Genomic DNA, 11,876 nt, shown 5'->3' on the forward strand with positions numbered 1-11,876 from the left:
AGTGCGACACAAACAACAACACAGAGTTACACATGGAATAAACAAATGTACAGTCAAAACACAATAGGAAAAAATCTATATACAGTGTGTGCAAATGAGGTAAGACTAGGGAGGTAAGGCAGGAGTAAGACTTCATAAATACATGTTCCTCATGCTTGTCCCTTTGATTTGTGATGCAAGTTTTTTATGGCTATTTCTATGATGATAAGGTAAGATAGTTATCTGTGAGTCAAATTGAATTCATTGAAAAGACTAGAAATGTTACAGATCTATACTTCTTATGTTTGAATTGTAGCTGGACCAATGTTATCTAAATGTGATGTGACAGCGCAAGCTTCGGGTAGAAAAGCGAACTACAATACCAGAAAGAATAATGCAGTACTACGCTGAAACCGGCGTAGTGTTTGGTGGCGCTGTAGAGCTGCGATTTGTTTGTTGTTTCCGAATACCAGTCAAGATGTCTGACATGGAAGATGATTTCATGTGCGACGATGAAGAAGATTATGATCTGGTAAGCGTAAGTTTACATAATACGTTTCTATTTCCTTGTTTATTGATGTCTAATCAGAGCTGTTTCCTTAGCTAGTATATTTTCATTAGCTAGGTCGGAGCAGGGGAGTTAGCTAGTTAGGTAGCTAAACTACCTAGATAGCTAGCTTGTTCAGCTAACGTTAGCATAAAGGCGAGGATAGCTTGCAAAGTTGCTGCTAGTGCTAGCTAAACTCGGCTGCTTGACATGGGGGAAACTGAATTTGCTATAGTATACTGAGTTAGCTATACTAGTCAATTAATTATAGCATATTATGTTACCATAGCTAGCCACAAACATACAACCATTTAGCTAGCTAGCTAGGTGTAGATAACTACCCTGTAGCTGGGCATGCGCCGTTGCTGGTTAGATAAAACAGCTAGCTAGCTACTTAGACTCATTAGTAAACAGCTATGGCAAGCCGTTAGCCCAATCATAACATCTCTGTCACGTTATCAAGCTTTGTTGTATTAACTCATAGCCAGCTAACTTATGTCCTGAGTTTATGTCTCAACCCAGGAATATTCCGAGGACAGTAACTCAGAGCCAAATGTCGACTTGGAGAACCAGTACTACAACTCCAAAGCACTGAAGGAAGATGACCCCACAGCAGCTCTCAACAGCTTTCAGAAGGTGGGTACTGGCTACTCACTCGCTCCACTCACAGATTGATGAGTGTATGATGCTAATGTATACTCTCTATTGGCAGGTATTGGAGCTGGAGGGAGAGAAGGGAGAATGGGGGTTCAAAGCCCTAAAACAGATGATCAAAATCAACTTCAAGCTAGTAAGAAATGAAATGCGCTGTGGTGTTGTCTCAAAATGTCTACTCTCCATCTCTGAGTCTGTATGATTAGTGCTTTTGAGTTTTTCTTTATGACATACTGTCATTCCCACTGCAACTTAACTCAATGCCCTGTCTCCTGTCTCCTGTGTGTGTCCTACAGACCAACTTCCCAGAGATGATGTCTCGGTACAAGCAGCTGTTGACATACATCAGGAGCGCTGTGACCAGAAACTACTCAGAGAAGTCCATCAACTCCATCCTAGACTACATCTCTACCTCCAAACAGGTATAGACGCAATACCTGGAACCAGAACAATGGGTTTTTGGCCTCAAAGCTCAGATCTTTATTTTGGCTCAAATCTCAAGTGATGTGAACTGTTTGTTATTCCATTTAAAAAATAACTTTTTATCAATTTCTTTCAACTTTTGTCTTATATGGCCGATTAAGTTACTGACTCTGTCAGTCCTATTGGTATGAATGAAGTGGTGGCAGTGGTTCCATGTTCTAGATGACTGAGGTGTTAATGTGGGCTGAGGTTCATGTTCTGTATGACTGAGGTGTAAATGTGGGCTGAGGTTCATGTTCTAGATGACTGAGGTGTTAATGTGGGCTGAGGTTCATGTTCTAGATGACTGAGGTGTTAATGTAGGATGAGGTTCATGTTCTGGATGACTGAGGTGTTAATGTAGGCCGAGGTTCATGTTCTAGATGACTGAGGTGTTAATGTGGGCTGAGGTTCATGTTCTAGATGACTGAGGTGTTAATGTGGGCTGTGGTTGGTTGTTTTATGTGTCACAGATGGACCTGCTGCAGGAGTTTTATGAAACGACGCTGGACGCTCTGAAGGATGCCAAGAACGACAGACTCTGGTTCAAAACCAACACAAAGGTAGGGTGTGTCCAAATAATATCAGCTTTTTCCTAAAGTGTGCACTCGGTCACTACTTCCCACAAAAATCTAAAAGCAGTGGATTGGTGGAGGCAGGGACTAGTAATTTCCTCTCAAATCAGTAAAGTGAAGTGAACAAGTGAGAATTGGGACATGCATGTAGTACACAATGTTTCTGTTTATTTCTATGGGTAGGACAATATCTGATCTGGCAGTTTGTCAGACCTCTGTGTTTGGGAGTTTCTACCTCTGCAATGCCCTAGACTGGTAGCGAGATCTGTTTGTGTTAAATTGTTTGCCAAACAACACCCTAACATCCTTATTTAGTGATAGCACAAACATAGAAGTTGTTGTTGTCTCTCAACCTGTTTTAACTGTAGTCCTCTGGTTGTCAACCTGTTTTAACTGTCGTTCTCTTGTTGTTTCTCAACCTGTTTTAACTGTAGTCCTCTGGTTGTCAACCTGTTTTAACTGTCGTTCTCTTGTTGTCTCTCAACCTGTTTTAACTAGTCCTCTGGTTGTCAACCTGTTTTAACTGTAGTCCTCTGGTTGTCAACCTGTTTTAACTGTCGTTCTTGTTGTCTCTCAACCTGTTTTAACTAAAGTCCTCTGGTTGTCTCTCAGCTGGGCAAGCTGTACCTGGAGAGGGAAGAATTTGGGAAGTTACAGAAGATCCTCAGACAGCTGCACCAGTCCTGTCAGGTACAGTAAGGCAGGTGGTAGTCTGAGACAGCGTTTTGTCTGATGGGGTTTACACAGCCATCTGAGTAGCTAAGTTCCCAATATGTCTGCTAGCAGTATTTTTGTTGTTGTTGTATACTGGTATGATCTGTTATGTTGTATATCTATGTGCACTGGAGACAGATGATGTTGCAGATATATGGTCTGTTATGTGTATATCTGATCTATTATGTGGTATATCTATGTGCACTGCAGACAGACAATGTTGAAGATCTGTGGTCTGTTATGTGTATATGTGATCTGTTAAGTTCTATATCTATGTGCAGTGCAGACAAAGGATATTGGGGATCTATGGTCTTTTATGTGTGTGTGATCTGTAATGTTGTATATCTATGTCTCTCTAGACAGATGACGGGGAGGACGACCTAAAGAAAGGCACCCAGCTCCTGGAGATCTATGCTCTGGAGATCCAGATGTACACATCCCAGAAGAACAACAAGAAGCTGAAGGCCCTGTATGAACAGTCCCTGCACATCAAGTCTGCTATCCCTCACCCACTCATTATGGGAGTCATCAGGGGTGTGTTACCACCGTAGACACATGAAACCCTGAAGGCAGCATAGCTGTCAACATTATTATCTTTTACATGTATTGCATTGGAGCCACACACACACAGTGGTTTACATTGAATAAATACATTGACCATAGAAAAAGAATCCCCCTTAGAATAGGAATTCTATGGTTACGGCTTGTAAACTGACCTGTCGGAAGACTCGGGGAGATTTGTCACTATTGTGGAAAAATGGATAATATTGTAAAAGATGGTAAAAAGATGTGTGTCAGTCACTGTGTGTGTTTATGTGATGTACTAACAGGCCTGTTCCTGTTTTGTCCCCTTCCCCAGAGTGTGGGGGTAAGATGCACCTGAGAGAGGGGGAGTTTGAGAAGGCCCACACAGACTTCTTTGAGGCGTTTAAGAACTACGATGAGTCAGGCAGCCCCAGGAGAACCACCTGTCTGAAGTACCTGGTGCTGGCCAACATGCTCATGAAGTCTGGAATCAACCCTTTCGACTCACAGGAGGTACACTCATTCAGTTTAGTTAAGTCCAGTTAAATGTTATTTATCCCCTTAGAGCAATTACTAACATTATCATTATGGAGAAATACACGTGGTGGATGCATCCCGTACCTCTATGTTGTTGGAGGCAACATTGCATTAATCAAACTCAAATCCCCTGCAGCAAACACTGCTTGATAAAGTGTTGTATTACAGTGGCTGTTGTTATTGTGTTTTTCTGTGACAGGCCAAACCCTATAAAAACGACCCAGAGATCTTGGCCATGACAAATCTAGTAAGGTAAGAACACGTGTGTGTGCTTCTAGTCATCCATGGTGGTGTTGCTGATATTTTAGGGTAGAAAGCCATGGCATCAGTTATACGATAACGTCACTATTTACAACCTATTTCCACTTATTTGTCCTGAGTTGTCAGTCGACCCAAGCTGTTATTGTTTTACATCACATATAAGTGGTTGATAGAGGTGTAACATAGTGAAGATACCCTTTAACCACGGGTTCAGCTGAGGCGTCTCTTCAACCTAATTTATGGTCAGTCTGGGATCCATGACACAGAGGGTCTGCTCTGTGATTGTGATGGTCAGTCTGGGATCCACGACACAGAGGGTCTGCTCTGTGATTGTGATGGTCAGTCTGGGATCCACGACACAGAGGGTCTGCTCTGTGATTGTGATGCAATTGCAGAAGGAAATGGAAGCGCTCCTAGGCTGTGGCTCTGACACCTCTCTCAAAATGTAAAACAAGGCTGAGGCCTACATGAGCTCGTGTTTGATTCCCAGACGATGACTGGTTGACAGGCGAGTTGGGGGAGGGGTTTCTGGTATCTCTGCTCTGAACAGTGTGAGAAGCATGAATGCCCTACCGTTCACGGGCGCCACATTCGTTAACACAGCGGATGCTGGATTGAATGGCATCGGCCATAAAAAGCCCATTTGAAAGCCATTTGCTCTTTAGCTCTGGTCTCCTCCCTTAACACCACTGGACCACGCAGCCGTCATACCGCTCAGGAAGGAGACGCGTTTTGTCTCCTAGAGATGAACGTACTTTGGTGTGAAAATCAATCCCAGAACAACATCAAAGGACCTTGTGAAGATGCTGGAGGAAACGGGTATAAAAGTATGTATATCCACAGTAAAACAAGTCCTATATCGACATAACCTGAAAGGCTGCTCAGCAAGGAAGAAGCCACTGCTCCAAAACCGCCATAAAAAAGCCAGACTACGGTTTGCAACTGCACATGGGGCCAAAAATCATATTTTTTTGGAGAAATTTCCTCTGGTCTGATGAAACAAAAATAGAACTGTTTGGCCATAATGACCATTGTTATGTTTTGAGGAAAAGGGAGAGGCTTGCAAGCCAAAGAACACTATCCCAACCGTGAAGCACGGGGGTGGCAGCATCAGGATTGTGGGGGTACTTTGCTGCAGGAGGGACTGGTGCACTTCACAAAATAGATGGCATAATGAGGAAGGACAATTGTGTGGATATATTGAAGCAACAGCTCAAGACAGCAGTCAGGAAGTTACAGCTTGGTCGTAAATGGGTCTTCCAAATGGACAATGACCCCAAGCATACTTCTAAAGTTGTGGCAAAATGGCTTAAGGACAACAAAGTCAAGATATTGGAGTGGCCATCACAAAGCCCTGACCTCAATCCCATTGAAGATTTGTGGGCAGAACTGAAAAAGTGTGTGTGAGCAAGGAGGCCTACAAACCTGACTCAGTTACACCAGCTCTGTCAGGAGGAATGGGCCAAAATTCACCCTACTTATTGTAGGAAGCTTGTTGTAGGCTACCCAAAATGTTTGACCCAAGTTAAACAATTTTAAAGGCAATGCTACCAAATACTAAATTAGTGTATGTACATTTCTGACCCAGTGGGAATGGGATGAAATAAATAAAAGCTGAAATAAATCATTCTCTCTACTATTATTCTGACATTTCACATTCTTAAAATAAAGTGGTGATCCTACCTGACCTAAGACAGGGAATTTTTACTCGGATTAAATGTCAGGAATTGTGAAACTGAGAATAAATGTATTTGGCTAAAGTGTATGTAAACTTCCGACTTCAACTGTATGTCATTATTTTATGGATTGTTATGTCATTATTCTAACCCAGTGACTGTTCTTCTGTTGTGTGTCTACTCTCAGCTCCTATCAGAATAATGACATCACAGAGTTTGAGAAGATACTGAAGACCAACCATAGTAGTATCATGGATGACCCCTTCATCAGAGAACACATAGAGGGTGAGTGGTGTTTGTTTGTGTGTGTATGTGTGTGGGCTTTCTCACATTTGTTGATGAACGAGACATGGAAGTATTGCATTGAAGGCGAGGTTTCAACAAACTTGAGACAGACTGTACCAGTATCTGCATATTGAGATGTGTGGACGGGGGTGAGTGTGTCCTGGTGGACGGGGGTGAGTGTGTCCTGGTGGACGGGGGTGAGTGTGTCCTGGTGGACGGGGGTGAGTGTGTCCTGGTGGACGGGGGTGAGTGTGTCCTGGTGGACGGGGGTGAGGTCTGAAGAGACTCTGATCAGTGCTGTGTCGTCTTATTTTCCAGAGCTGCTGCGGAACATCAGGACCCAGGTCCTTATCGCGCTCATCAAGCCTTACACTAGAATACACATCCCATTCATCTCTAAGGTAAGTCTGAGGACAGCACTGGCATCTGGACTAACTAGTCTGGTCCCAGATCTGTTTGTGTGCTTTTTTGCCAATTCCTATGGGCATTGGCATGATGATTTTTACAATAAGAGTTGGTAGGACAGCACAAACAGATCTGAGACCATGCTAGAGTTAATCATTGACTTCACTGTGTGTATTGATAATGTATCTGATAATGAACTTTGCTGAGTAGATCATGTATTTATTAGGTCACTGATGTTGCTGTTTGGATTGATCAAAGTGTAACGCCCTGTGTTCTGTCTTCTCTGTCTCAGGAGCTGAACATAGATGTTTGTGACGTGGAGAGTTTGTTGGTGCAGTGCATATTGGACAAGTAAGTTTGTCCTAGACATGCATCTGATGTGTGGCCCAAATGACTATTTAGGAGTGTAGAATACACTGTTAGGAAAAGTTTTTTGCATCAAACAGACATTCACGCCATGGAAGACTTGTATGTTTTCTCTAGACTCTTCCGTATTTCTGTGAGAGGCTGAATACCTCTTATATACTACACCGAGTGCTCTTCCATTGACAGACTGACCAGGTGAATCCAGGTGAAAGCTATGATCCCTTATTTCACTTGTTAAATCCACTTCAGTCAGTGTAGATGAAGGGGAGGAGATGGGTTAAAGAAGAATTTTAAAGCCTTGAGACATGGAACGCTGCTGGGTTTTTCACGCTCAACAGTTTCCCGTGTGTATCAGGAATGGTCTACCACTTAAAGGACATCCAGCCAACTTGACCCAACTGTGGGAAGGAAACATTGGATTCAACATGGGCCAGCATCCCCTTTCGACACCTTGTAGAGTCCATTCCCTGATGAATTGAGGCTGTTCTGAGGGGCAAAGGGCAAAGGGTGCAACTCTATATTAGGAAGGTGTTCCTAATGTTTTGTATGCTCTAGGGCTTACCCCGTTTGGTCAATAGGCTGTTGGTCGACCAAGATTTTTTTTCAGTCGAGCAGTGGCAAATATATTTTTTAAAATGATGGCACACGAGACACCTGTCTGATTCACGCCTGTCTGAGTGGACTAATCCATTGCAGGCCGCGGGATGGTACACCAGTATCACCAGTTGTACATTTAACATAAATGACCAACATTTCTTATCTACATTGTTTGGTTACTGTCATTTATTTTAATGCGTTCACTATATTATTATTCCAGTCTTACCGTTGTCATTGTAGGAGTGGACACATTGTTAGCAGAGTGCACAACCTATGCTACACTTGTGAGAAACAAATTTTCCATTCAATTTACGAGTTGTCTTCATTTTCTTTTGTTTGGAGCGCTCCTGTCAATCTTGAGTAAGGGGACACACAGAAGTAGGTCTAGGGTACCTGGCCTGCGCGCAAATGTAGGTGCGCAAATGTGCCAATTTGGGGATCTGATAGTATTTCTGTCTTAACTCCCCATCACTGTGGAGCTTCTCAAAGAAATGTTTTCTTCGCCTTCAACAGCAAGTAAAGAAAGTCTGTTTTTACATCCATTGAGAATGAAAATAGTTCCTCAACGTAGCCTATTTAAAAAATATTTCCAGCTCTCTTTCGATAACCACTCGGCATGAAAGAGGGAAAAAATGTAATACCCTGATCGGGTGGAAACGTCATAAAGGCATACCTGATTACTTATGTGATTTATAGGATATTTTTATCGGGATTTTTTCTACCTGCGGGCTACAGTGTTTTTATTTATTGCCATTATGTAGGTTATTTTTACCTATTGGCAATAGAAGTTACTTTTTTCATTAGGTAGAATTCTTATTGACCACATGACATTGATTTTGAGATATGAAGACTTTATTATAAATTAAATTAAACTGTTCTACAAAAATGTGCATATGAAAATTATAACTGGCACGCAGATCAGTAGAAATAACTTGCCAATCCAAATGGAAAAGGTTGATGACCGTTGGTGTAGCCTATTACCGGCTACTTCAGGAGCCTAACGGCAGAAGCTGCAAAGGCCAGCAGCAGCGGGAAGAGGAGGGTCTGGTTGGGAACAGGTTTTTGCCTTTCTGGTTAGGCTATATTGATCTCTGGCTCCCTCTTTGGTAATTTGTGTCTTTATTTTTAATTGCAGTGCTTAAAGCATCAGACATGCGCAGTAGCCAACATATAGTTGATTTTATTCAAACAATAGGGTGTGTCTATATATGGGAAAAATAAACATACACAAACTATTTTTTTTGTTGGGACAGCCCTAGTATACTCAGTGTATAGTGTACCTGGCTGACACAGAGGCATCGCAAGACGAAGCAGAGCATGTTTCCTGTACGGGGATCATTTGAATTCCTCATTTCTCAGTTCCTCATAGTTTCCACCCTGCACCTTAAGGAATGCAGGAGGCCAGCATCTCTGTCTCTCTCTCTGTCTCTCTCTCGCTCTGTCTCTCTCTCCTCTGTCTCTGTTTGTGGTGTTATTCTTCCCTGCTTAGTTTATTGCAGATCTGTCATTAATTACTGGTTTCATTATTTGGTTTAGAAGTAGTGTACGCACACACATCCAGTAACTTGCAGGCTACAAAAAGTAAACTTATGAAAGAAAGATACCTGCAAACTGTTGATTGCTCCCGCAGTTTTATTGTGCAATGTTTTGATCCAAAGGTCCTTGTCAGTTGGATGAAGACCTTTTGATCAAAACATTGGGCAAATAAAACTTTGGGAGAAATCAACAGTTTGCGGGTATCTTATCTATCATGTCTTTATTATTTCCCACGCTACTGTAGCAGACTGCTGTGTATTGTTTACTACCCTCAGCCAGATCACATCTACAGCCAGTCAACTGGAACAGATTGACATTTGACACTGCATTCCCACCGTTGTCACAGAGCTCAACAGAATATGTACTGTATGTAGTGGAATGTGTTCACCAGACAGCTTAGTGTAGATGTGATAATTGGTTGAGAGAGAGTACACACATCAGTGGTTCAGGTGCTGGACAGAAACCAAACAGTGAAAGAAGTTCAACAATGGCTCCAACTAATGCTATCCACAGTGATTTGTGTCATTTGAACCATAATCGAATGCAAATATGATGTTGTTGATCCCATTTTTATATAAAGATACATTGTTTTATGCAATATTGTTTACCATATTTGATCAATTTCCCCAAAAAATCCTGACCAAGATGGAAAGAATGTTTAGTCATGTTGCTAGGATGCCAATGTCCATTCTTGTGTTGTATTTATTGAACCATTGTTCTCTGTGGTTTCCTCCCTGTAGCACCATCCAAGGCCGTATCGACCAGGTCAACCAGCTGTTGGAGCTAGACTACCAGAAGAGAGGAGGGGCGCGCTACACTGCCTTAGACAAATGGACTAAACAACTCAACTCCCTCAATCAAGCCATCGTCAGCAAACTCACATGATTCTGACTGACATGTGACAATGGACAGCACTGAAAGATTGTAAGGAGAATCTCAATCAACTGTTCCAATGTGTCAGAATATAAACCAAACCATCCAGTGTGGATGGGCTGAGCTACACAGCAGCACAGAGATGTTTGTGATCTGACACTGCGTTTCCCAGAGAAGGAGAGATACTGCTTTCTAGAAGACATCAGCACTCTCTAAGGGACATCTCAGTTTACTTCAAGCCCCTCGTGTTTGTTTTTCACAAGACTTTAGTAGAATGATTTAAGAAATATCACTGTCAACACCTTTTTAAAAGTGCTGTATTTTTTTCGGTGGGCAGTTTGAGTACAATAACACAATGGTTTATTTGTGCCTGTTGACTGGCAGCTGGTGTTGGGAAACCTTTTTCACAACATGTAGCTGCAGCATTGAATGCACGTTGGCTGTTGTGAATAAAAAAAAAACGAATGTTCTCCAACTGTGTTTACTGTATATGCCATTTCAATGTAGGTCTAGATACCGTCTACTTTTTAGCTCTCATGCTAACTTTGGTTCCATACTATATTATTTGTAAATATCGGTAGTATTTGGTAGTTGCAACAGACTCCTGTTCTTAGTGTTAGTCAATTGTTTGTGTGCAGAAACGTATGAATAGATAGATATTTTCAGTGATGGGAGTGAATCTGTCATCCATCACATTGCATACAGAACAGTAGCAAATCTATTAGAATCCAAAAGTTGATTCGGTGTTGTAGGCTAGACATTTGAAGTCGGAAGTTTACATACACTTTGGTTGGAGCAATTAAAACTTTTGGCAAATCGGTTAGGACATCTACTTTCTGCATGACAAGTGATTTTTCTAACAATTGTTTACAGACAGATTATTTCACTTATAATTCACTGTAACACAATTCCAGTGGTCAAAAGTTTACATACACTAAGTTGACTGTGCCTTTAAACAGCTTGGAAACTTCCAGAAAATGATGTCATGGCTTTAGATGCTTCTGATAGGCTAATTGACATAATTTGAGTCAATTGGAGGTGTACCTGTGGATGTATTTCAAAGCCTACCTTCAAACTCAGTGCCTCTTTGCTTGACATCATGGGAAAATCAAAAGAAATCAGCCAAGACCTCAGAAAAATAATTTTAGACCTCTGCAAGTCTGGTTCATCCTTGGGAGAAATTTCCAAACCTGAAAGGACCACGTTCATCTGTACAAACAATTATACGCAAGTATAAACACCATTGGACCACGCAGCTGTCATACCGCTCAGGAAGGAGCTGCGTTTTGTCTCCTAGAGATTAATGTACTCTGTTGCGAAAAGTGAAAATCAATCCCAGAACAACAGCAAAGGACCTTGTGAAGATGCTGGAGGAAACGGGTACAAAAGTATCTATATCCACAGTAAAACGAATCCTATATCGACATAACCTGAAAGGCCGCTCAGCAAGGAAGAAGCCACTACTCCAAAACTGCCATAAAAAAGCCAGACTACGGTTTGCAACTGCACATGGGGACAAAGATTGTACTTTTTGGAGAAATGTCCTCTGGTCTGATGAAACAAAAATAGAACTGTTTGGCCATCTTGACCAGTGTTATGTTTGGAGGAAAAAGGAGGACGTTTTCAAGCTGAAGAACACCATCCCAACCGTGAAGCACGGGGGTGACCGCATCATGTTTTGGGAGTACTTTGCTGCAGGAGGGACTGGTGCACTTCACAAAATAGATGGCATCACGATGGAGTAAAATTATGTGGATATATTGAAGCAACATCTCAAGATATCAGTCAGGAAGTTAAAGCTTGGTCGCAAATGGGTCTTCCAAATGGACAATGACCCCAAGCATACTTCTAAAGTTGTGGCAAAATGGCTTAAGGACAATTGGA

General features: G+C 41.9%; 1 protein-coding gene across 4 annotated transcripts; it reads left to right on the plus strand.

The window, feature by feature from the left end:
• The first annotated feature begins 429 nt into the window (after positions 1-429).
• On the plus strand, positions 430-10,462 carry LOC120025150 (COP9 signalosome complex subunit 2-like). Of its 4 annotated transcripts, none has more exons than XM_038969603.1 (13): positions 430-511; positions 1,049-1,162; positions 1,239-1,316; positions 1,477-1,602; positions 2,107-2,205; positions 2,830-2,907; positions 3,291-3,465; positions 3,791-3,969; positions 4,193-4,245; positions 6,118-6,215; positions 6,534-6,616; positions 6,913-6,971; positions 9,860-10,462. In XM_038969603.1, exons 1-13 carry the CDS (start codon positions 458-460, stop codon positions 10,002-10,004), a joined length of 1,341 nt encoding a protein of 446 aa, XP_038825531.1. In that variant the 5' UTR covers positions 430-457; the 3' UTR covers positions 10,005-10,462. The 4 variants fall into 4 exon arrangements, with proteins under 4 accessions (XP_038825531.1, XP_038825533.1, XP_038825530.1 ...); XM_038969605.1 differs by having other exon boundaries at positions 2,116-2,205; XM_038969602.1 differs by having other exon boundaries at positions 449-517.
• Positions 10,463-11,876: the final 1,414 nt, after the last annotated feature.

The sequence above is a fragment of the Salvelinus namaycush genome, chromosome 30 (genome assembly GCF_016432855.1).
Source record: "Salvelinus namaycush isolate Seneca chromosome 30, SaNama_1.0, whole genome shotgun sequence".
NCBI classification, from domain to species: Eukaryota; Metazoa; Chordata; class Actinopteri; order Salmoniformes; family Salmonidae; genus Salvelinus; species Salvelinus namaycush.